This window comes from Etheostoma spectabile, chromosome 5, assembly GCF_008692095.1.
Source record: "Etheostoma spectabile isolate EspeVRDwgs_2016 chromosome 5, UIUC_Espe_1.0, whole genome shotgun sequence".
NCBI lineage: Eukaryota > Metazoa > Chordata > Actinopteri > Perciformes > Percidae > Etheostoma > Etheostoma spectabile.
In genome coordinates, this window is record NC_045737.1 from 22,691,261 (window position 1) to 22,716,503 (window position 25,243).

Genomic DNA, 25,243 nt, shown 5'->3' on the forward strand with positions numbered 1-25,243 from the left:
TCAAACAGGTGCAGTTAATACAGGTAAGGAGTGGTGAACAGGAGGGCTTCTTAAAGAAAAGCTAACAGGTCTGGAGCTGGTATTCTTACTGGTTGGTAGGTGATCAAATACTTATGTCACGTAATAAAATGCTAATTAATTATTCAAAAATAATACAATGGTATTTTTGTTTTAAAGTCAGTCTCTCACAGTTGAAGTGTACCTAATGATAAAAATTGCAGACGTCTACATGCTTTGTAAGTAGGAAAACTTGCAAAACCGGCAGTGTATCAAATACTTGTCCTCCCCACTGTAGGTGAAGAATGCAGTAAGGATGTGGACACATTGGCCTGTCCCTAAAATCAGATTGGCAACATACCGTTTCTGTTAAGTAAAAAGTTAAAACTATTGGGAATTATTAAATGCAAAAAGTGTAAGACTGTTGGGACGTCAATCACACAGGGAAACATTGGTAAAAGACAAGGACTCAATCACACACTTCATGAATTTGGTAAACAGCTGTGATGGGGACCAAGGCAACTTTACTAAAGCAAGGAAAAACTGTTACATTAGGCAATCTACCTGGGAAGACATTGTGGAATGCATATAGTCTTTCAGTTAACTGCTTCTTTGCAGTGATGAGTTATTTCATTGGTTTGGGTTCTTTGCCTAGCCACTGCTCTACACATGTGGCTGTAATGCACATGTAAACTGTTTAGTGATGGACTGATTGTGTTTTAAAGACGTTGAATGCATTACATTTATTTTACTCATATGGTGATGCATGCATGAATGGGAAATACTTATGTGCTTTCTTGCAAAGAGTTAGGCGGAAGGATGGTTAGAGACCACTCCCATGTCTGTTGTAAAATATGTAGCTGGAGTCAGCAGCCACTTATCATAGACTCAAAACAGGGGGACACATCTCTGTCCAAAGTATATCTTGTTTAATCTGGACAAAAACTAAAGAGGAAAATGATAGCCAGACTATTTCTTAGCTGGGAGCAGGGATATCCGGGGGTCTTGTAGTCACCGTTGGTGACAAATTTAAATTGAGTGAACAGATAAGCGAGTGGTATCAATCTTCTCACAACTCTCAACAAATAAGCAAATAAATGTATTCCTTGAAATGTTGAGCTACTCTTTTAAAATCTTCCCGAATGGCATTTCAACAACTACAATTTATTAAATTCATCTAATCGGATTATTAAACCCAGCATGATTGTGTCATGCTGAATCATAGCAGACGTGGCTCTGAAATTGTCCAAAATCAATCATGTACATCTGTGGAACTAGACGTGATGTCATTCCAAAGATGCTGTAGTAGGATGCTGAGGATGCTGAGTAAACCTGTGTGTACCTGGCACAGGTGTGTGCGGCTGCAGGTGGAGAGTGTCTTCTTGCAGAGGTCGATCCGTCTCTTCCTCAGGATCTGCTGTTAGATTCTACCCAAAACAAAAATCAAAGACAGGTTGTTGTTTTTTTTGTATCTAGTCAGGATTATTTGTGCCTCAACAGAACAACCCAGCCATCTGACCCAGTTACCTGTCTGACAGCAGTGAGGCTGGTCAGCGTCCCCAGGCCCCCACTGTCAGCGATGAACATGGCTTGAGACAGCAGACTAGACGAATGGTACTGGGGTGAATCCAACTTGTTGTTGTACACTGTAATGAGGAACAACATGAATCTTTGCTCAACATAACATGTTAAACTCACGTCAGTTTGTTGCTGTGGCCTTACTGTGACATGGCAGCTGCGCCATGGTTGCCATGAAGGGACTGGCTGCCATATGACTCTGGAGATGGTGTGATAATGGCTGCTGGGGAGAGCCGTGCAGCTGCTGCTGGAATGAGATTGGCTGGAGAGTGGTGAAACCGCCCCCCACATTGTTGATAACAGGCACGGTCTGAGACTGCGTGGAGGCTAAACCTGTGAATCAAGAGACATTATTGTTCTCTGAATTATTCTTTTTATTCTTACATAGAAAAGAGAGGGAACTAGAGAGGCGATGTTACCAATGAGAAGCGAGGACTCCCCCAGGCTCATGACGCTGGGCAGGGAGGCCATGATGAGGCCCTGTGAGGAGGCAGGGGACGCAGACAGACTGTGCAGCGAGGTCAGAGTGCTTACTGGGGGCAGTGGGCCACCGCCGGACACCTGAGATCAGAGGACGGCATACAGGTAGTCTACAACAGTGGCTCCCAAATAAACTGACACAAATTACACCACAGCCCCCCCTTTTAAGAACATTTTATCCATCACTATATAAATATGTGTATATATATATATATATATATATATATATATATATATATATATATAAACAAGCACCATAAACCCATCAAACAGGTCTCTCCCCAGCACAGCCTCTTAGGAGCCCTCCAGAAAACTCCGGTACTTTCCCCATTTTCCCGTGCAAACATCCAATTTGGAAAACCGTTTGTATGACATCAATACAAACCCCGCCACCTTAGCCTCACAAGCCCACTCCTGGATCGATGGCACCCCTTCATTTCTCCATCCTCTTAAAATAATCTGTCTGTCTGGTTATCATTAAACTAGTCTGGACCCAGCTTCTTACGTGCTTTTCTATTCTGTTTAGGATTGACCCACTTTTAGATGTATTATTAAAGAAAGTGCATGAACCCCATGACCAACATAAGTCATTCATTCGGTTATTGTGGGACTTGTGTTGTTATGGCCGGGCTTATAGTGAAAATAAATGATTCCCTTTTTTGCTGGAGACCCCCTGGACCCCACTTTGGGAACCACTGGTCTAAAATATCAACTCAGACAATGACACATGCTCTCACCAGCTTATGGTTATGTGTCTCGAGAAGTGTGTGGCTGGGCTCCAGTTGAATGGGGCTGACCACCAGACGTCCCACTCTCTCTCCTGTGCTTCCTCTGGCTGAGCTCACGCTTTCGCAAAGGATCTGCTGGCTGTATTTCACCCCTGGAAAACAAGATGTCAGGCCCCAATACACTAACGGGGTTCACATTTTACACATTAAAACCATGCATCTGTTGATGGCTCCAAATTGCAGTATGAGGTAATGGAGAAATATGAGCATGGGTACTAGAACCAGTACAGTCATGTCTACAAGAGTGTGGTGGACTGTTATTTGTTTTTACACCAAGGGATCAAAAGCAATAAAAAAAATCTTAGGATCTGGCACAGGCGAGTTTAACTTTGTCTCGACAGAGCACTTGCTCGCTTCCTCTTTCAGGAGGCAGATCTGATTTCTCTCTTGAATTTTCATTTCTCACTCTTCAAGCTTGCCTGTACATTGTTAAGGTATTACCATGCTCAGGGCTCGGTGGAAGGTTGGGGTGAGATGAGGAGGCAGATTGGTTGGTAAAAGGTGTGTCGAGAGCCAGTTTGTGACGGAAGGCCTCCTCTTTGCGACGGTTGGCGAACCAGTTGTACACGCGGACCTCGGTAACCAGGTTGGAGCCCAGGCCAGCAAGCTGGGAGGGAGACACCCCCCTCTGATGACACTCTGCCCTGAGGGAGGAGGTGCACAGAGACATGGCTTTACATTTTGAAGGCAGACACTGTGTTGGTTACCTAAATCACTATTTCACCAAAGGATTTTAGAGATGCACTCAAACCCTTTGTGAGCTTGACCGGTCACATACAGTTTGCACCACCAGACAGACCGACCAATGAAAACAGATGGTTTTGGTAGTATCATGTAATCAGCTATTGGGGCAAGTTGACCAGAAGAAGACTGTTAGAATTTTTACACCAATCTGCCAACACTTAGTACTTAAAAGGCTCAGCAATCATATGCTTTAGAGGTATTTGGTTGTAAGGAGAACGTGCAAGATCAGATACCATTTAGTGGCTTTAATAATGATAATACAAAGCTTGACCTCACTGATCATTTGGGTTTCATTGGGCCAAAGTGACACATGTCTCACCTGTTACAATCCTCCACTAACCCCTCTCTCTCCTCCTTGCTAGGGTTCTTCTGTCGTTCGTAGGCGTGGAAGAGGATCTGCAGGGATGCTGGACCCCATTTGAACCTGTTCCTCCGTCCTTTCTTAGACTCCTCTCCTTGCTCTTCCGCAGAACCAAGGCCATGTTTGGCGTTGGTAAATTCTGAAAGGTGAATGGTAATTTTTTTTTTTTTTCTCTCTCTTTGTTTACACCTCTCTTTCAGTCTCACACTCTTAGGTAACGGATATTTGTATGTTTGAAAGCAGAAAATAGGACTTTTGCAGCTTCACAGCTGCTGGTGTACTCACGCTGGCTGATCTCGCCTCGCTTCTTGACGTACCAAGTGTACAGAGACGCTCTCTTTTGGTTCTTCATGGGTGTGCCTTTGTTGAGGTGCTGGGAGAGATGGGACTGGTTGAGTCCGGTGGACTCCACCACCTCTCTCTGAGGGAGGTTGTGCTGCTGCATGTAGCTTTTAACCATTTTAGCAACGTGCCAGGGGTCCTCCCTATTAGACAAAGACATAATATTTGTGTGTACCTACAAACCTGACATTATTGTGTATTTTTGTTTATTAGACAGAATTGTATCCTTTTTTTAACAGTTAAACCGTTTCTAGAAAAGTACTTAACAGTTTGCCACAACATTAGATATAATGCATGGTCACTCAGAGGGAAGTAGAGAGAGGCTTATTGACCGAGAGAGATAAGAGAAAGCACACAGGGGCAAAGTCCAGCCCGCTCAGATCACTGGAGGGGAAAAACATGTGAAAGGTTTATGAAGCCTAGACACTTTCTAACTGTTGGTTCAGGAGCAAATAAAATACACAAAATGTCAAAACTCCCTGACTTTACCACATTCAAATTCCTAACACAAACCATTTTAGAAATTGTGTTTTGACAATATACTGTCATAAAACACATTTTCATCTCAGAAAAGCGACGCAGTGTAATACAAATATCAGAAAACAGGTCGAAAAAAGATGTCGAAACATATCACTCATGCCCTATGTAAACAAAGCCTCACATGACCAGCCCTGCTCCATTAATCTTCACCTAGAATGCATGTAGCTTATTTATTAAGAAATGGCCAGAGAATAATGATGAGGGTGGGTAATTAGTAACTAGCAAAGGAGGAACCCTCTTTAAATTCGCCTCAGAAGCCAGATTGTAGAGGGAGAGAGACAGACAGAGAAGCAGGAGAAGGAGGGAGGATTTGGTAAAGAGAGAGGGGAACCAAGCTTAAGAAGTAGAAAGGAAAACAGGGGATGTTATCAGGTGAACTGGTGTTTCAGCTCTCACGCTTAGTTTTGATATACAGGAACTGGAAGAAAAGAGAGGGAATCAAAAACGGCGTTGATGAAGTGGTCAAGGCACTTTACAATTTTCCAGGTCCTACACAGGAACAGACAAATGGCTGTGTGAGAATAGTGAGGGGTTCAGGTGGTTTTGCTGTTGCCGTGGAGCATCCAGAGAAGTGCTGGGATCTACTTACTGCAGTAGATGGTCAACTTCAGCCCTCAGTTTGGCCGCCTCCTCTGGGTGAAGCTTCTCCAGCTCTCGGAATATAGGCGGTGGGAAATCCATTTCTCCCTCCTCAGAGCTCTCTCCGTCCCCTCTCTCTCCCCTCTCGGCGCCAGCACTTGCCCTGTCTCGCTCCAGTTCCCCCATGGCTTGGACCAGGATGTCCCGGGACAGTCCAGATCCCAGCAAGGCCCAGATCAGCTGCTCCTGAAGGGCAGTCAAACGGCTCGGCTTCGCCATGGCTGCCCCAGGCCTCTCCTCTATCCTCTCTTCCATTGCTCTGAAGACTTACCTCGCTACCGCCTCGTAAACAAACACTGCTCTCATGTGCACTTCCACACTCAAATGACAGCCAGACAGGCGGTGTTGGGCCTCATATTTGTGGTCCCTCTTCAGATTAAAAGAACACATACTTCCATTTTCCCTGTGTTGAATATCCTCCCGATGTGTCCGGAGCCGCCTGGTTTTAGCTCTCCACCTGCTGTTTTGCTTTCAAAGGTCAATTTTCTTTTTTTTTTAACCTTCCTCCTCTTCACCCCCTCCTCCTTACATGCGCCCTGTGAACTTTGTCCCCGCTCCCTCAGTCCCCAAGAGTGACCAAAGTGCAATTTAAAAACAATAAATAAACGTAACGGGATGTCAGAGTTGCATACAGGGCTGCAGAGGCAACAGATCACCTCTCAAAGCAGACAGAAAAAGACAAGTAAAGACAACATAACAGAAAAGTCGGGTGGTCTATTTTTTAATGGAGGTATTTCTGATTTCACAGTGAAACAGACTTTGGGGGACACACAAAGAAGCTCTTCTTACCCTTTTGTTTGAATTATGGATATTCAAAACTTTAATGTTAAACATGTAGTTAAAACAAAAAGTCATAATAGAGGCACAGGCCAACATTGGTTTTAAATGATCAAACACATGGCTTGATATGTCCTACAAGCCACTAGAGAGCGGTGTTGTGTCACGTTTACTGCACGACCCCGTTTCAGGATGTGTCCCTGTACCCAAGTTACTCCACCTTAGGGGCTGTTGTGTCCGATAGAAACACTGTTTCTGTGTTGAGTTCAATCACCCAGTAAGATAGCAGCATTGTGACAGCTAAATCAGTATCCTTTTTAAAATCACTTCTGAAAATGAAGGTGTTTTGACTTGATTAACTTTGGTAATTAGTTTACATGTGTGTGCATTTATTTATGTGTGTGTGCAGGTCGTGTATGTGTCCTATGTAATAGCCAACATTCAATGGTGGAAGAAGTACCCAGCTCCTTTACGTAAGTACTAATAACCATAATGTAAAAAACAACAACTCTATAATTAGTGAAATCTGGCCTTTAAAAGTGTTTTATTTTTAAATTTAGTCTACTTAAAAAAAGTAGCCGTAAGTACTCATTCCACAGAAAATTAGCTCTGTGACTGACATTATTATATCGTATTCTATTGTTTATACTTTAGTCATTTCTGTGTGACCAGCATTTTATTCTCACTGTGTTTACAGTGAGGTAGTTTAGTTCAATGGTTGTCAACCTAGAGAGGTTATTAAATTGTGGGGGTTGATTGATTAGTGTGTTAGAATGACAAAAAAAAGTGCTTTTACACAAATCTGTTTACATCTTTTGCAGTATCTATTTTTTTTGCTTTTGTGAAAATATGAGTCATATAAGAATCATATTAGAGTCATTGGGACTCAAACAAATATTTTGGTGAAACCATGTGAGAAGTTAAGGGGGGAATGTCCTTTTGGTGGAACTGCTAACAGCTCAAAGACATCTGAGATGTGACTAGAGGCCCCAACTAGATGCTGCTTTCTTACAAGGGGTCACAAGTCCAAAAAAAGGTCGGGAACCACTGGTTTGATATTTAACAACGTATTGCATTTCATAAGCATTTCATACAATATGTAAAATTGTTAGTACCCAGCAGTCAAGTGAATGTAGTAGAGATAAAAGTGCTTTTGTAAAGTATAAAGTAGAATAAACTGGAAACACTCAAGTTACAATACAAGTACCTCAAAATTGCACTCAACTACAGTACTTGAGTAAATGTACTTAGTTATATTCCGCCACTGGTAATATGTGTGTTTACATATGACATCATCTAAATGTTACATTACTATTCTCAAATTTGTATGTATATTTTTTTACTTTATCTTTTTCCTTGTCAAGCACTTTGTAATTCTGGTTTTGATAGGGGCCACATAAATAAACCGCCATATTATATATATATCATCGCCATATGGTGTGATTTTACGGTCCATCTGCTCACCTGTTGACATTTCAACTGTCTGATGTCTAAATAAGACACAGGACACAGTCTTAATGTCACAGAATGCAAACATAATGTACATTTTGTACATAGGTTGGATATTGTTTTTAAAGACTCCCTGATTTTATTCTTAGTAAAAGGCAACTAGGAGCATGTTTGTTAGCAGATCTTTTGACCGTCCCCACAGGTATGCAACGCAGAACTTCTACTTGAACTGTTTACATAGACAAGATTCCCTCGCCTTTGATCCAGGCTCTTGTTTTTTTGTCAAAGAAAGTTGTCAGGAATGATAAGTTGGAAGTGGACTGTGAAGGAAAGAGGGCATACTGAATGGGAGAAAACCTTTGAGTGTTAATGTAGTCCTTTATCTTTTCTCTCTCTTTCAGTTTAAAATGCTCACTTTCTCTGCCTGGATCACCTTATACCATTCTCAGGTTCAGTCTATCAGCACCTTTTTGTGTAGAGCTCTTGTTACCCCACTCCACCCTTGGGAAGATGGCATTATACTGTATTTGAAAGGTTAACAGAGCTCCCTCTATCTCCCTGAGACATGCCACAGACCTGTAATTAAGTCCCATTGTACTATTCAGAGGAAACTCCTCACCAAAACGGACAGAGGGCAATGTGTGTGCATTTCCAACAGCTCAGATACTGCAGTGACTAATGCTCCACCACACAGGCTGGGTTTATCAAAATGGACCACATGCAGCACACATTAGGGCTTGCATTTTCCCTCTCCAGAGAACTCAAAGCTATGTTGATTGATAATGAGATCCAATCCACACTGTCCATCTCTCATTAGTGAGCCATTGCTGGCTGCCTCTGCCTGTGTTCTCACTGCTAGCTCTCTCTTTTTCTCTGTCTCAGCCTAGTGCCCTCCCCTTTGCCCCATCCACATCCCCATCCCCACTGTTCGAACCCCATTGATCATGCATGCAGAAATTTAACACACCCCTTAATTCCTGTCCAAATAGCCCCTGTCCCACTTCCAGAGCTTCATTTGCTCATCAGCAGAGGATAGAGTAGACCTGTGTGCGGGCAGGACACTGGCTGCAGCATTCAATGAGGATAAACTGTGTAAGAGAGGACAATCACAAATCTAAATCTGTGCCCAAACATCCTGTGTTACATACACATTCTGAGCTTGTGGTGTTGCTCTGATATGATCGTGTGTTGCAGTGTATTTTGGAGACAAAACCAGCACTAGAGTGTCAGTATGCTTCAAAATCTGCAGACCTTCCTAAACTTTGCACCAAACCCTGAGCTTCGGTTAGGACAGGATCAGGCTATAATTGATTGGCCTTAACATTGGTTACCAGGTCACATGTTGAGTCAGTGTTGAGAAGATTAGCCAGAGCTGGCTTTGGTACTAATTAAATACTTAAACCCCAGCAATGAATGAGCACAGAGCAGCACACCACATGGCATAAGCTGGGTTGCAATATGAAAGGTGTATTAAGACCGGCAACCACAATTTCTGATGATATCCAGAGTGAGAACACTGATACAACTCAGTATCAAACTCCCCATAGATATTTACTTAAAATGAACAAATTAGAAATGTTGTGGAAGTTATGGATTAGTTAATATCAGTGATAACAGTGTGATGAAAAATACAACAAAGTAATTATTATGTAACAAACCATAAGTTGCCATTCAAGCACCTCAGACACATTATAGAAGGAGTTTTAAAGGAGTAGTATGACTTCATGTTTACCTAATATTATTTAAGTCTGCTACTGGAATTGAACATTGATAAGTAGGCTAATTCCTTAGCCGGCTGTTATCCAATAGTTGTGAAACTAATTCACTTTGTGGCTTCACTTTTCCATTAACACTGTAGGACAACACACAACATAAATAGAGTAGCATACAACACGGCCTGTTATAAGTAAAAGTTGTGTCTGTAATATATTTTTACTAAATTAAATTAATAGCACATGATATTAATTTCCTGGCAATACAAATACCACTTTTATTCATATGTGGTTTGTCATACTATGTTATAGATTTTTGCAAGACTTTCACTGTAATCTTTCCTTTTTTTTTTTTTTTTTTAAAGAACTTTCAAAACGGATTATATTACAAATGCACATTAGTTCTCGTAACTGTAAACTGTGCCTGTTAACACTGTATCCAAACTAGGACGGGAATTGCCTCAAGTTAATCAAAGTTAGCAGGAATTTGACAGGAAGTTGCAAGATTCTGTCTTCAAAATAAAAGCTTATCATGTCATGTTTGTCGGGGTGTAGTTAAAAACTTGCGGAGATGAGAATCAGTTGACCTATGGCTTACATTTTGTGAAGTTTTGTTAGCTTGTTGATCTTATTTGACATTATATAGCTTATTTGCAAGTGTAGTGTTTTCTTTCAATTTAGTAGCTGTTGTAATATATGTTTTGCTTAATGAATAACGCTGCATCTTTGAATAAAACTACTTTGTAAATCATGTATAATAAAAATATGTGATTTTTCTTATAATTATACAAAATAGTGTAGTAACATGATCATTTCTTTGTATGTTAATAGGTCTGTATTTCAGTTTAACAGGGATGGAATGGGCATTGGTTGGATGTTTTACAACAGTCATTGTCATATAAGCTAAACCGTAATCTAAAGTAAAATGTAAGAAACGTCATCATGTTAATTTAAACAACTGTATTTCAAATATTTTAGCAATAAAGAATAAAGCTAAATCTAGGTTGTTTAAACTTTGTATGTTTAGGTGTTCCAGTATTGCCTCTCAGTGTTCATAATTGTCAGTAATCAAAATCCATTGTTTTCACAAATCTCTATAAAGACTTCACAAGTACTTCACATCCCTGATTATGAAAGCCCATAAAATCACTCACTGCCTTGTGCTTTCACTTTTGCCTCTGAAAAAGTCACCACCAGCTTTTTATTTTGAAGGGCTGCAGCGGAAGCGACGTGGTTGCTAGCTGTGGCCTTGACGCCGGAGCCGCGTGCCCCGGCGGTGGGATAAGAGAAAGACCGCAGCGGGACTGACTGACTGGAGGAGGAGGAGGTGGAGTCTGTCCCAGCCTGCATCTGGCCCGCTCCCATCTCTGTCACCACGGGCCAAATCCGCCCAGCTCCTCTCACTCACTCTCCGCCTGTTCTCCCGCACGGCTCGGCTCGGCTCGGCTCGGCTCGGACACACGCAGGACTCACTCACAACACACAGCGAGGACACGGAATGGAGACGGAAGGGAGCCAGAGCAGTCTGTCCACCACGGACTCCCCTCACGATCCCTGGTAACGAAAAAAAAAACTAACCTAACTTTGAAAAAACTCTCTTCCCTCCTCTGCTCATAACCTGAGAAACAACCCGGGTATTCTGCGAAGGGACTCTGGCCTGCAGCCAGACTCGCACACCTCCACACGGAGACCCTTCACGTTAAATCAGACATGATACACTTTAAAAATGCTGCCTTTACACTTTCAAAACATCAACAACAAGTTTGTTTTACTGTTGAAGCCCATAAATATTAATCTCTCGGAATTCTCCTTTCATGAATATGCCACAATATTACATTTTCTTCTTTTTTTTTTTTTTTCCCACAGCAAAATGTTCATAGGTGGACTCAGCTGGCAAACAACACAAGGTAAATCTTTTTTTTTTCCATCATCTCTCACAAAATGCCACTGTGTCTTTAAAGATCCTGGCTTGGCTCAGGAACAAATAAAATGGAACTAAACTAATAGAAACTTATTTGAAAAACTTTATTTCTTAATAGTTTTGTTTACGTTGAATTTGTTTTTTTCTCTTTTGTGAGTTTTAAGTATGAATCCTGTTTCAGAATGAATGCACCCATTCACAACTACTATAGAACGAATGAGTGATTCTTATTAACAATCATTCAGTTTGTAATCAGATGAGAAATTTTAGTTGAAATTAGTATGTGCTGTGGCCGGGTTTGCTAAATTGGTAGAGCAGACGCACATGTACTTAGAGGTTTATGCCTCAACACAGAGGTCCAGGGTTTGACTCCGACCTGGGACAATCTCCTGCTTGTCTTCCCCCTCGCTCTCACCCACCTAGCTGTCCTGTCCATCAAAGGCGGAAAAGCCCCCCAAAAAATAATCTTAAAAAAAACTGTCTGTCATTTTATGTCTGACTTGTTTAATTGAAAATGTTTGCTTGGTAAGGGAAAATCTCAGCAGAGTGACACAGTTGGACTCTCTAGCCAAACTTCTTGCTATGTTTGTATTAAAAAAAGTTGTCATTTCTTGTAAACCTCTTGATTCATCAATTAATGTGTCTTCTCTCCACCTTGTTTGCTTTTCCAGAGGGCTTGAAGGAGTACTTCTGCAAGTACGGCGAGGTGAAGGAGTGTATGGTGATGCGAGATCCGGTTACTAAGCGCTCGAGGTGAGGGAGCCTTGAGGCCGGCTTCTCCGCCAGAGCTGAAAGTTTATATGACCTCCGTGATTCCTCACTGCTCATAACGTATCGTTGCTTGTCAACATCAGTGTGTGTGTCATTAATACCTTCTCCCCCTCCCTGCTGTCTGCAGAGGGTTTGGATTCGTCACCTTTGTTGATCAGGCCGGCGTGGATAAAGTTTTGGCCCAAACCAGGCACGAATTGGACTCAAAAACAGTAAGTTCTCTGTATTTACTTTCCACCACCAGCTAATCCCATTGCTCAGTGTTTGATTAGTGGATTTCCCAATAATCCGCTAGAGAGGTGTATCATTGCTACTTTTTAGTATTTACTAAGGTTTCCACTATGCGGATGCTTTCCTCAGACCATGTCTGTGTCCCGCTGCCACACCTCAGATGTGAGCACTTTACATGATTAAGTCAGTAGTCGACAGCCGAGACACATGGGAGAATGTGCTCTCTCTCTTCGCTCTTCAGCCAAACAGAAGCAAGAAAGTGTTACCCAGTGTCAATTTCCATAGAAACAAGGGGAACCGGACAGGGTTGCACTCACTGCCAATCTTTGATTTGGTCTCTGGGAAGAGAGAACCAAGACTTTCTTTCTGCTTTTTCTTTCTGTCCCAAAGGGTAGAATTGACCCCACAAAAAAAAGTTTCTTGGAACAAGCAAATGCAACCTGAAACCATCAAGGTGGCAAACTTTGCAGCTTCCCGTAGGCGGGAATAATAAAACTGTGAATGTAGTGATGATGAAGCCAGGCCCTTTCACCTATGTAAATTGTAACTTAAAGTGCATTAATTGCCTGTGTTGCAGTGTGTCTGTGTGTGTGTGTGTGTGTGTGTGTGTGTGTGTGTGTGGTGGTGGTGGTGTGTTGTGGGTGTGTGTGCTTTTTGTCAGTAATGATGATGCGCCCAGTCCGGGAACATGTGGCCCGTTGGTCGCCATAGGGACCACTGCCCCCGCCTCTCTCCTCTGTGGGATGGTAATGGCTGCTGGTTAGTCACTGTATTGAATGAGGGCTGGCTATTTCTTCTTTCCCTTTTTGTGCTCTAAGCGATGCACCTTCTTGAATCTTTGAAGGATGATGGAGGTGCTAAAAAAAAAAAGTAAAGAAAAAAAAAAGGTTGTTTGCTGTAGGAAGTTGTGAGGAAATGAAACATTTGTGTTATTACGAATCCAGAATTAGCAAGAGTGGAAGTTGCTTGAAGGAGAAGTCCAACTGAATTTAGTTTTTTTGTATTTCTTCGGTCTCCCCAGTGCCCTACTGCTATAGTGTCACTTGCAGGCACAACAGCTATGACAAGTAGCGGCATCATGGTTGGACGCCACTAACTCGCCATGGGGTTTGTTTCCATAGTGACCCCCCCCCCCCTTCCACAGTTGAAGAATGGCTCTGTCACAAAAGAAGAAGAAAAAAGATAACAATGCACATCATTTACAATCTTGGATACCAGAAATGAAGACGGCATAAACAGTCACAGGTAGCGCAGGTCATGATAATGACAGTTTATCCTCTCGTCGCCTTTCCTGATGAGTTTATTTATGGAAGACCCCAGAGATGACGATTCCCTCTTTTTAATTTGAGTTTCTCCACTTAACTTGTGTTAATCTTGCGCAGCGTCGTGGGCCGTGTGGCAGGGTCCCTTGTGGCTGGCAGTTGGGTGTGTCGATGGGCGTTTGGTGGGGGCTGTGGCAGCCGTAGAGAGAGTGTGTTTGGCGTGGAAAGGGCTCAGTGATCAGCCACAGGGGTTGGATGTTGAGTAGAGTAGGCCTTTTTAGACTGCTCACCCTGCCCCCCTCTCCCTCTCTCTCTCTCTCTCTCTCATGCTAACAGGTTATCCTGTTAGAGAGGGGAGAGAAAAGTTCTCCAGTGGCAACAGAAAGAATGTGCCATGCTGTGACCGACTGAACCGCTCCGGCACTGGAATTAACAGAGCTTTGCACGGCCCAGAGGCTAAAGAGCAAATACAGTGCTGCAGTGGAATTTATTGGTACTTATTGTGTTTAAGGACAGATGCGGCCCGGTTTTGACCAGTATAGGAAAGCAGCTTTTACTGTGATTTATTCAACTGCTGCTCTGTTAGTCACCCCTTTGGGTGCCCTCCCGGCGTCCTGCTATCTGTAAACCGCCGATGCAAACTGCACCTTTGTGGGACAAAGTTTCCATTCAATCGCGGCTCCAAGGTGCACAGCAGAGAAGTTCACAACAAAGTCACACAGCTCTTTGCAGAGTTGCATCAGGCATATTTGTGGCCCCGTTAACCATTTCCATGCTGACCTGAGTGGAGCGAAGAGGGGGGAGGCAGCATAACCCCATATGTGATTAGTATGGCTCTCTTAGCTAATAGGATTGGAGTCAACAAGCTTGAGCTGTTCCTTAGAGATGTTGAGTGCTGCCCAATCGGCTGTTGCGTTAAGTGCGTTTGCAGCTCAGGCTGTGACGGGCAGCGCGCAGGGCCAACTGTTGCGTAGCTGGGATGTAGGTGGTCAAAGGGGATTGCCCTGATTTTCTAAACCTCTCTCAGAATTAAGTTCAGCTTCTTCCCTGTTATCTTGCTGTGAGTGCGGAGGGGTTAGGCCTCTGACACCTAAAAGTTACTTTACATGTCTTTAGATAGAACAAAGTGTTTCAGCGTTTCTTGACTTTGCTGTGATCAACATTTTTTTCTTCTTCCACGCAACAAATCAATTTCAGGAAATACAACCACTTTATCTGTTTAATGTCCACAATTTCCTTCCCTGCGGATATGCTGTGTGCTGCCATGTGTTTGATTTTGTTTGTTTGTGTGTGTCTGTTTGTTTTTGAATGTGCACAGGAGTGTTGGACATCAGGAGGGTTGGTGACCGGAGGTGACTATCAGAGTAGTCTAGCCACCATAGAAACTAAACAGTAGACTCTGCATCTGATCCTCCAGTCTTAGCCTATAGTCTTCTCACTCTGCTCTCTAGAACAAAAGAGAAGAAAAACTTGCGGTGACTCTTATTCAAGTAGAAACAACACTGTTCCCCTTACTCTGGTAAACGCATGCGGTTTACCATAGAGGCTTTAGCTCTCTACAGTAGTTCAACTCTACCCTCTTATGGTTACGGACTAATCTTAGCGCTGTACTGTCTCACCATCTGTTAGTGTAACAGCAGTACAGTGTGGAGTAGTCTAGTTCTCTAGCTCTACTAGACCAGTATAGACTAATATAGAGGTCTTAAATTCCAATTTTTACAGCCTGTCTATGATTGCATCCTCATGGCATGGTGTGGTTCTCTCTCCAATCTTTACCTTCGTGACATTCAGTGGGCTCGACCACATGTGCCACTTTCTATTGTTTCTTTTGTGTAGTTGTAGTGTTAAGATTAATATAAAGGAAGGTTAAACTGGTTCTTTTTTTCCTGGGTGTAAACGTAAGGAGGAGCTGCAGGGCAGAGGACGATCCGGATCACCTGAATGGTCCCTGTTGTTGTTGTCATCACTTCCGTCAAAAGCAGAGCGAGAGGCAAAAACAAACATACACAAACAAACAGACAGAAAGCGGGTGGAACTTGATGCCAGTGTGGTTTGATTGACAGCTCCCTCCCCTCTGTCCCGTCTTCCTCTCCCTCCTCGGTCCTCTCATTCTCTTTCGGTCGCACTTGTCCTGCCTCGCTTGGGCTCTCCTCGCCGAGGTGAGGTGTGTTTGTGATTGTAGTGCCCGTGTGAGATTCCAGGAGATCTCATGTCACACGGTAGTGACGAGAGAGGCAGGGGTTCACTGGACATTCCCAGGCATTCCACCTACGCACAGCTGCACACACACACAGACACACACACACACACACACACACACACACACACACACACACACACACACACACACACACACACACACACACACACACACACATCTACAATTTTTCAATCAAAGGATAAAATCCTATTCACAGTTTACACACTGTAGAACACTTTGATTTTATCCTAATATAAAGAACCACATTTTAGTGTAAACATCACAGACAGACAGTTTGTGATGTTTACAGCGAGTACAGTAAGTTTTACATAGATAGGATGTTTTAAAGGGTTGTTTTGTCCCAAATAATGAAAATAACATTTTCACATCTACACCCAAGGTAGTTTTGGTTTTCCTTACCCAGGTATTGAGTATCTGTCTTTGAGAATAAAAATTCAACAGTGCTTCTTTTCTGAAATAATGTTACAGTTACTTTGAATAAATCAAAAGAACTCACTGTGACCAGTTTTTACTTACTACTTTCCACCAAACTAACAGTTCCTATGAGAACTATTGGCAGTGTGTCTTGTGAATAATCCAGACCAACAGCAACATTGTTTCTGAAATGAGATGCAGTATTTAAAAATAACATATATAGTAGTTGTTGATCTCTCAGAACCTGGGTAAATACAACTAGAACTATCTGCAATAGATGCCACTGGAAGAAAGCTGCTTTTTAAATGTCATATCTGTGAACTGACCCTTCAGTGTAAATAATTCAAATCTATGATCAACTTCTGGATGTTAAATCCATTCTCTTTTATGTCATCTACCACTAGATTGGTCTCAAATGACACACATGCACACGCACGTAAACAAATGACAGTAGTGCGTTCAGACCAGGACGTAATCAGAACCCGGTCTACTGTCTGTCTGGTTATAATGAGAACACATCGCCAATGTGTGTTGCTTAGAGAACATACTGTGCATTTGAAGTCAACTTCATGCAGATTTTTATAAATGGTGTAATTCTGTTTTCCAGCACAGCGAGGGCCGAGGATAATAAGCCTTTTTGACAGCACCGTTTTGATTTAGGATTGGTGATAACATGGTGTTAGGCCAGGAGGAGGGTACCATTGACGAGTCGTTAAACAATGAAAGATAAGGGTGTGATGTCAGAAAACACCAAGGCAAGGCGACAGGTTGCTGTTTCATCTGTGTCATGACACAAGACTAACCAGCCCTCTCTTTTTCTGTATTCTCCTCCGCAGATCGACCCAAAGGTTGCATTTCCTCGCAGAGCTCAGCCCAAGGTGAGTCAAAGTGTCTCCCTGTCTTAGTTGTGCGGGTATTGTTTGCAGCAGGTGAGAATGTGTGTCGAGTCAGTGTGTGTCACTTATCCGGGCTAATGCCTCGTAATCTGATAAACATGAGCAGTTCTGACATCACTGAACTGTTACGTGATCGTGTTTTTAACAAAAACATTCACATTCAATCATCACAACTTCAGAGACAACATCTCATTATTGTAAAGCCTACCTAAACGTCTGTATTGTATTTCAAGTACGCTGTGGTCTGACCTTAGCCGTTTACTCTCTTACATTACCAACAAAACGGAGTGAAATAAAAAGGATAGCTTAGTGAGGCAAACAGCATGAAGGAATCCTGCTCTTGTGTGTGTGTGTGTGTGTGTGGGCGTGGGGGGGGGGGTAGCTTTGTAACATTGAACTGAACAGAACAGATTTTGGCTGCGTCGAAGCTTGGTGACCTATCATGTGTCCCAGCTGCAAAAATGGCCATGTATGAGGTGTTCACGAGGATAATATGAACTACACATAGAAGACCAACATGAATCACTGAAATTCCTGATCGTAATGTTAATGGAAAGTATCGTCCCATGATGCAATGCACCAATAACCGAAGTAGTCGTTGACGATGAAACTCTTGAGCCTCAAGCACCTCCAATAAAAATAAAAATGACGTAATATAATTTTTGTTGACAGGATTGAAAATGAATGAAAGTGAATTTAAACAAAATGCCAAAGGAATGTAGTAATGTACATTTGCATAATAACACAAATGCATAATATATATATATGGAGGTGTGAACGGTTGTGAAACAACAAAGCAAATCATAGCTAAAAAAATGGATAATAGTTGGTTTCTGCAGGCATTAAAGAAATACAGAAAATAAAGCTGGTGTTTGCAGTTTTCTGGATGCTAGAATTTGAAAATACAGCCGCCCTCCTGCAGCTTTCCCCTCTCTATTCTAAGCCCCTCCCCCCTGGCATGACCAGGCGTAGGCACGTGCTTCATACAGTAACCTGTACGAGTACTCGTCATTCATTTCAATCATCTCCATTGTGATTGTGATCCTGATGCCGTTACATCGTTTTCTCTGCACGCTTGTGGGCCTCTGAAACCCTTTGAGATGACGTTTTGTGATTTGAGGCACGAGCTAGCTACATAAACATTAACTTAAATTAGCCACAGCCGCAGCCCTTTGGTTACAGTCAGCAGAAGGCTAAACTATCAGTGACCTTTTCTCTTCATCTCTGAAACGTTTCGCTGATATTGACACGTTTTATTTTGTTTATTGTCAGACTCTCTTTTAGACTCTGTCTGATAAGTCGGTCTTGCTTTTTTTGTGGGTTGCTTTGCAGTGTAGACAATTGTTGCCAATGCTAGAATAGCAACTTTTTCTGCAGGATTTTCTGCCATTGAATCAGGCTTTCACCATCTGAAGGGACATGCGTCTGTAGATCAGCCAATAGGAAAGCTCTCTCGATGAAAAGACCTGTGATTGGCCAAAGTCTCCCGCCACAGGCTAGATTTTCTAAAGCCTGAAAAAAGAGCCAAGAGGAGGTGCAGAAGGCTTGTTTTTTTCTACGACCACTTGAATTACAATATGCTCAAAGCTCATTACCGATTCTTCCCCCCCAGCTTTAGGTAATAAATACTTGCTAAAAATACATATTTCCATTTTAATTTGAAATAAATAAAAAAGTTCTAATGTCACAGTTTGACTCACATGTAAACACAGCTTGTGTTATATATCCTGTATACTGTGTGTATTGTAATGGATCTCAGACACACGTCCAGTGTTAATGGGTGTAAATCTAGCCGACCACCTGTTTCCTCATATCTGATTTCCCATTAAATTCTAAGAAAATTGTATCATCATGTATAACAAGCTATGACCACGTATAGATGCTGCTTGTCTTCTCCTTTGTGTGACTGAGCAAGCTTATTTTCCGTCTTGTAGGAAGAAAGTGTAAGTGATGCAAAATAACTAAAATTATTACATGTGCCAAGTGTTTACTGCACCCAGGATATTTCATTTGTGTCCAACACAGGAAATAATTGCTTTTTATTCAAAAATTGTTGAGTTCTGTAAATCAGTAAACATCACACACCAAACAGATGCGGGTAACATTAAGAAAAATAAGATACCATGTTTAATAATGTCCCCTGCGAACCTGAATAATATGCTTAACTACTGTATATTAAAATATAATCATGAATGTTTGTGTCTGTATTTAACCAAGCTATGGTTGGTTAGTTAAAAAGTTTTATGATTCTTTTCAAGCCTCTCCCTCGAACACACACTACACAGTACACTTTACAGATAAATGAATATAACCATGCTTTATACACACTTTTCATTCAATTTCTCAAAACCGTACAGTACTCAGTGTTTTTACCTACCTTTTCGTTGTTTATTGAGAGCAATAATTCCTTCAAATATTTTTATGGGACTTTGTCATTGCACCTAATCTTCACTAATAATCAACAATGTGTGTAATTCCTTATTCTTTCAGAACGATAATCAGAAAATTGCAAATACAATATGCCCAAAGTTTAAGTTCCACCTTAAGCAAGTGATGTGTTCTGCTATGTCTCATCTAAATGAGCTTTTAACAAGAGGAAAAAGACTATTGTGCATGGGATTTAGGGGGCAGTGTTGAGAAAAACGATAACTTATTAATAGTAACAATTACAGCAACAGAAAAATTAACACTAGTGTGTTACTGAGTAATGCTCATTGGACACTAATAATACAATAGATTTATTTCAAAGAATTGAAGTAATAGAGTAAACAACAATTGTAAGTAATTGTAATGTAAAAATAAAATACTTATTTTAAGCCATGTTCTTTTAAATATATATATATATGTGTATGTTGTATATACAGTTTATATAATTTCATTAAAAATGGACAAGACAATAACAACGGTCAGTTGAAAAAAGTGTTTATCTGTGCTTTTTCTCTTCTTTTAGTTAGTGACACGAACCAAGAAAATCTTTGTGGGAGGCCTGTCAGTGAACACAACCATCGAGGACGTGAAACAGTACTTCGACCAGTTTGGGAAGGTGAGCGATGTTTAAAAGGCGTTCAAGTTCTTGAGATGACACACACACACACACACACACACACACACACACACACACACACACAAATCAAATGTTTGACGTAATAATCAATATTGATCAGAATGAAAATGAGGATTGCTTTTTCAGTCATATAATGGATACCCAGGAAGTTTTTCTTGTTGGCATTAGTGCAGAAAGAAATCAACAGTTTAGGAACACGTAGTGCCGCATCCCACCAGCTCAGTTAAGTCTGATTCACCAGAAATCCTCAGAGAAAACCTTCACTCGGAGTCGAGCGAGTGCCTTGAAGTGAAGGGGTTACTGCGATGAGGAGGAGGGCGAGAAAGGAGGGAGAGAAATCGCTTGAAGAGGGTAGGAAGGGAAAAATAACGAGGCTGAGAGGCTCCGGGAGCAGCAGGCAAAGTTAGGGGGACCTGAAGAGAGTAGAGAGAGAGGGGGGAAGGAGGAGGGGAGAAAAAGTTTTGTAGTGAGTGTGTGGCGATGGTGAGGAAGAAGGAGGGATTATCAGAATCTGAATTAATCTGATGTAACAGCTGCTCCTACCCACAACCCCCTCCTGGCCCGTTACCGTGGTTACCTGGCTTGCCCATTGTCCCCAAGTAATTCTGTGGGTAAGGGGGTTTTGTTCTGTAGGAGGAGGGATGAGGTGGTGTTTGGGGGTGTTAGCATGAGTGTGTGCGAGTGTGTGTTGGGTGGGGGTCAACTCAGGAGTTTAGTACCGATAAATGCAAAGTTGACTAATGCTCAAAAACTTGCAAACTTGTCACTCAGCGTTCATTTTCTTATCACATTTGTTTATGTGTGTGTGTGTGTTTAAAAAAAAAAAAATATATATATATTTCTGTATAAAGTTTTGTCCAAGTTCCTATATTCTGAGGACTTTGACAGACATGAGGCAGAGAATAGATGATGGGCTGACAAAGGCATTGACGAGGGAGGGAGGGCCTGATTGAGAGAGGTTTGCGGAGGCGTAATAGAGGGAACTGGGGCAAAGATGGGGTTTGGGGGGGTTTACAAAGGCCATTATGCCTCAGTACAAAGCTAGACAAATATTCTGTTAGTTTGTACAGAAGTCATCTGCATACTGGAAGTTTCTGGATTGTTCAGACTCCTAAAATTGTCTTCTAAGGTGAAACTGATCAGCAATAATATGTGTGATTTAAGTGCCACGTGAGGTTCGGTTGATTTTGTACAATACAAAATGAAATCCCATAAACTTTTTCAGCAAAGAGCAGGTAGACAATCTGCACCTCCTGCCCCTCGAAACTTTTCATAGTCCAACATGCAAAGACTCGTCTGACTGCGTGGCACTTTATTTTCAGTTCCAAAGGTTTGGCCTCGAGTTTCCCTGTGCTCCCTCCTCAATCATAACGAGGAGATGAATTTTGCCAAGAGAGATATCGAGGGATGGACAGTGAAATGTAGGCTCCAGCCATCCATGGAAGTTCCTGATTAGACTGCCTCACTGGACCTTTTGTGTCCCGTCCTGGTGAGGACAAAGGAGCGCAGAGAGGGATGGGCAGGGGATAACAGGGAAGATGAGAGGTGGGAAAAAAAAGCACAAGAGGGAATATTGTCCGGCGGTTGTCCATTAAATGCCCAGTGTTTGAAATATCAAGCAGTGATTTGCCATCAACTCAGTGTGCAGTGTATAACGGGTAACCGCAAGCATTGTTGTGATGTTTTGAAGCATCCTCCAAGGCGATTGTGTGTTCACGTAGGGATCAAATATGATTGCATTCTTGGTGTTGCGGTCTTTTTGACCCTTGCTTTCGGTACTATTGATTGTTTAACAAAGAATTGGCAATCTGAGGAATTTTTACTGTCAGGTCTCTTGGATAAAAGTGTCAGCTAAATGGCAAAAAATAAAGCGTGTTTTTAGGAGTGGAACATGTTGCAGGCATTGAACAAATGTCAGGCTGGAAGGAAGCAGTGACTTGAGGCATCAGAGTAACAGGTCCCCTTTCAAACTGACACTCCTCACTCACCTTTGACCTTTCTGTAGGCAAACTGCCCTCAGGGGTCCACAGGCACACACTGTGTCCTGTGTGAGTGTGTGTGACTATGAAAAATGATTCAGTGGATTATAGCCAGTGAACTTATTATAGAGCAAAGATTAATTTACCAAATGTTTATGTGGACCTCCGTGTGCAGACTGGAGTATAAACATGTCAGCTTTTAACAAGAGAGGGGGGGTGAAGAAAAAAACTGAAGAGTTGTGTGTGTGTGTGTGTGTGTGTGTGTGGAATAGACACCTGTGTCTTTGCTCTATAAAAGGGAGGCCGGGCCGGCGTGAGAGGTCAAAGGGAGAAGAGGAGGAGGAATTATGGCTGACTGTGCCAACAAACAAAGCCTCCAGGCCTCTTTGTTCTCCCTCTCCTTTTGTCTCTTCTTTCTCCTCCCTTTCCACTCTGACCCAATATTTTTTTTCTTCCTTCCCCTCTCTTACAGGACTCTCTGTGCTCTCTTTTGACCATATCTCCACCTGTCGCTTTTCCTCTCGCTATCAGCTCTCCCCTCTCATCGAGTCTCCACCTGCCCACAGGATTCACCTTTCTGTTTTTTTTTAATTCAGTGTTTCTCTCTTTGCCGCCCTCTTTGTCTCACTGGCACTCTCCCACTATTCATAAAGCATATTTGATGTTGGCTCGGCTCTTTTATGCAGACTTTTTGTACAGTTGCCATGGGAATGTCAAACTTTGGAGGGGAGAAAGGCGGTGGATTATGGGCTCTCTGTGAGAAGGATTGTGACCGGGGCAGTTTAGCAGCAAATACGACTTCCAACTTTTCATGCCACCCATTATGTCTGTTATTACAGCAGCAGGGCTTGCTGTACAGTATTTCTTACTATTTTCCTGTCTTTGTCCCCTTGGCTACTCTTCGTAACCTGTCGCCCGTCTCCAGTCCTCTCCCTCCCTCCTTCCCTCTTCCCCCTCCTTTCTGTCCATCTGTTGCTGAGCTTCCCTGCAGAACTTGAGAAGGGCTGAGGTCAGGCAATATGCCGCGTGGCAAGAAAGAGAGAGAGCGGCGTCTAAAAAAACGGTGTTGTTTGTCTCCCTCCAGGTCGACGATGCCATGCTCATGTTCGACAAGACCACCAACAGACACAGAGGTGAGACAGAATGACCCAACTTCCTGTCCGGTCCTTCCTTAAATCTGTCCTTCTCTTCGTCGATTTATTACTCTTCCTCCAGTCCTTCCAGGGTAGCTATTGATCCCCTTCCACCCCCCACGGGCCTCCTTCCTGTGGGCTGAGCTGGAGGAGACGAACGTAGCTAGTCTAATTAGCCAGTCCGTTAATCTGGATCAGGGTAAAGCCTCCTTAAGCACCTCCTCCCCACCCTGGGACTGATCGATTATGACAGCCTACCAGCTTTGCCTGGGCCTTCTGGCCAGGAAGGGAGGGAAGAAAGGATGAGTGCAGAATGGCAGCATTGAAAGAAGGCGAAGGGGGGCAAATGTGTTAAGCGGCTATTACAGAACTGATTACTGGAGACTATTAGCTTTACTACTGCACAGAAAGGCCTACTGTCTAAACCCACCATACTGGGTGAAATGTTCTTAAACTTCATCATAAACTTGCCATGTCCTCTCTCCAGGGTTTGGCTTTGTGACGTTTGAGAATGAGGATGTGGTGGAGAAAGTCTGCGAGATTCACTTCCACGAGATCAACAACAAAATGGTGAGCAGCTTGATTTGTCAGACAACACTTCTAATGTCTCCATGTCATGTAGAAACTAAATGTACTGATTTGTCTTTTGTCTGGAAACAGGTGGAGTGTAAGAAAGCTCAGCCCAAGGAGGTGATGTCTCCCACGGGCTCAGCCAGGGGGCGCTCTCGCGTGATGCCCTATGGGATGGACGCTTTCATGCTGGGCATTGGTATGCTAGGTAAGGTGGTATTGATCAGGACAGGAAGGATGTGTCTGCATACATGAACGTGACAATAAGTATTCCAGCACTGAGTTGGCAGCTGTTTTAAAGGTCGGGCCTCATGGGGAGAAAGCTGACCGCTTAACTGGGCTTCTTGACTCAGCTCCCAACTCTCCATCAGCAGCCTTGATTATCTAGACCTCTGACTTTGGAGGAAAAAAATAGGTGGGTTTTTAAAAGACGCTTGAAACAGTCAAGAGATTCAGCAGACAGGGAGAAGATTCCAGAGGGTTGGAGCTAAAATGGCAAAGGCACAATGACCTTTGGTTTTGTAGATGGAGCGAGGAATGGTTATTTTAAGTTTAAATGTCAAATTCCATTTAGTTTAGTGAAAGATTTAAAAAAGAAGCACCGGAGGAAGACAATATCCTGACTCAGTCTCTGGTAGGGGGGTCAAGCTCCAAAGACACAGGTTCCAACTTCCTACATTTCCCACAATGCAACCCCTTAAACCCCATATTTATAGTTTGTTGGTGCATTCACATGCTCCCTGGATTCCGTTTCTCGAGTGGGTAAGTTCCTGTGTGTTCATGAGATTTAAGTCGTCGTGTGAAAACAATACGGACGCTACACAGATGTGTACAAAGATTGCTCAGAGCGTTTAAACAACATGTTGACAGCTGTTTCCAGTATTTATTTCCAGTTTGAAGCTTTATATTCAAGACTTGGTTGCTGCACCTGTAACGTTACATTCCCTAAAACCAATGAAATATTGCTTTCCTGACTTGAAAAAAAAGTTACAACTTGTAGACTTTACAGGTTCTTACTACTCTAGGTCACTCTTCTTGGGCAGTATCTAATGGTTACAACATAAAAACATATTACAAATTACGTGTGAGCAATATTGAAATGCAATACATGAATTCATAAAAAGGTTTCTTACCATCAACCCAACATTTACTTTCGTCCGCCGTGTTTCTCAGTAGTACGTCAACTCTGAGTTGTTTCCGACTTGAAGTGGCGTTTACGTACATTTTGTAATTCGTAAACTAACGTTATTGATTATTCCGACACCACATAAATGCAGCGTGTAACACAGGATTTCTGTTAAAAAAAAAAACTGTCTCGTTCCTAAGCAGAGATAACCCTGATGACGTCGCTATGACATAGTCACGGCTATTTTT

General features: G+C 42.5%; 2 protein-coding genes across 5 annotated transcripts in view; one reads left to right on the forward strand and one right to left on the reverse strand.

Moving 5' to 3' along the window:
* Window positions 1-5,957, reverse strand: part of hnf1a (HNF1 homeobox a) — a 7,806-nt gene extending 1,849 nt beyond the window's left edge. Inside the window, exons 1-9 of one of the 2 annotated variants that reach the window (XM_032517368.1) lie at window positions 5,420-5,957; window positions 4,234-4,433; window positions 3,907-4,087; window positions 3,285-3,487; window positions 2,793-2,965; window positions 1,995-2,136; window positions 1,720-1,908; window positions 1,525-1,643; window positions 1,340-1,424 (exon numbers count right to left, since the gene is read on the reverse strand). In XM_032517368.1, the coding sequence (XP_032373259.1) occupies window positions 1,340-1,424; window positions 1,525-1,643; window positions 1,720-1,908; window positions 1,995-2,136; window positions 2,793-2,965; window positions 3,285-3,487; window positions 3,907-4,087; window positions 4,234-4,433; window positions 5,420-5,724 (1,597 nt within the window). In that variant the 5' untranslated portion in view covers window positions 5,725-5,957. The remainder of the gene's footprint in view (window positions 1-1,339; window positions 1,425-1,524; window positions 1,644-1,719; window positions 1,909-1,994; window positions 2,137-2,792; window positions 2,966-3,284; window positions 3,488-3,906; window positions 4,088-4,233; window positions 4,434-5,419) is intronic. The other variant, XM_032517369.1, reaches the window with a different exon arrangement.
* A 4,692-nt stretch (window positions 5,958-10,649) lies between these two features.
* msi1b (musashi RNA binding protein 1b) overlaps window positions 10,650-25,243 on the forward strand; it is a 20,027-nt gene continuing 5,433 nt past the window's right edge. The window contains exons 1-9 of one of the 3 annotated variants that reach the window (XM_032517372.1): window positions 10,650-10,964; window positions 11,274-11,314; window positions 12,000-12,081; window positions 12,227-12,311; window positions 17,064-17,105; window positions 20,074-20,166; window positions 23,251-23,299; window positions 23,787-23,869; window positions 23,960-24,077. In XM_032517372.1, the coding sequence (XP_032373263.1) occupies window positions 10,906-10,964; window positions 11,274-11,314; window positions 12,000-12,081; window positions 12,227-12,311; window positions 17,064-17,105; window positions 20,074-20,166; window positions 23,251-23,299; window positions 23,787-23,869; window positions 23,960-24,077 (652 nt within the window). In that variant the 5' untranslated portion in view covers window positions 10,650-10,905. The remainder of the gene's footprint in view (window positions 10,965-11,273; window positions 11,315-11,999; window positions 12,082-12,226; window positions 12,312-17,063; window positions 17,106-20,073; window positions 20,167-23,250; window positions 23,300-23,786; window positions 23,870-23,959; window positions 24,078-25,243) is intronic. The other 2 variants (XM_032517371.1, XM_032517370.1) reach the window with 2 other exon arrangements.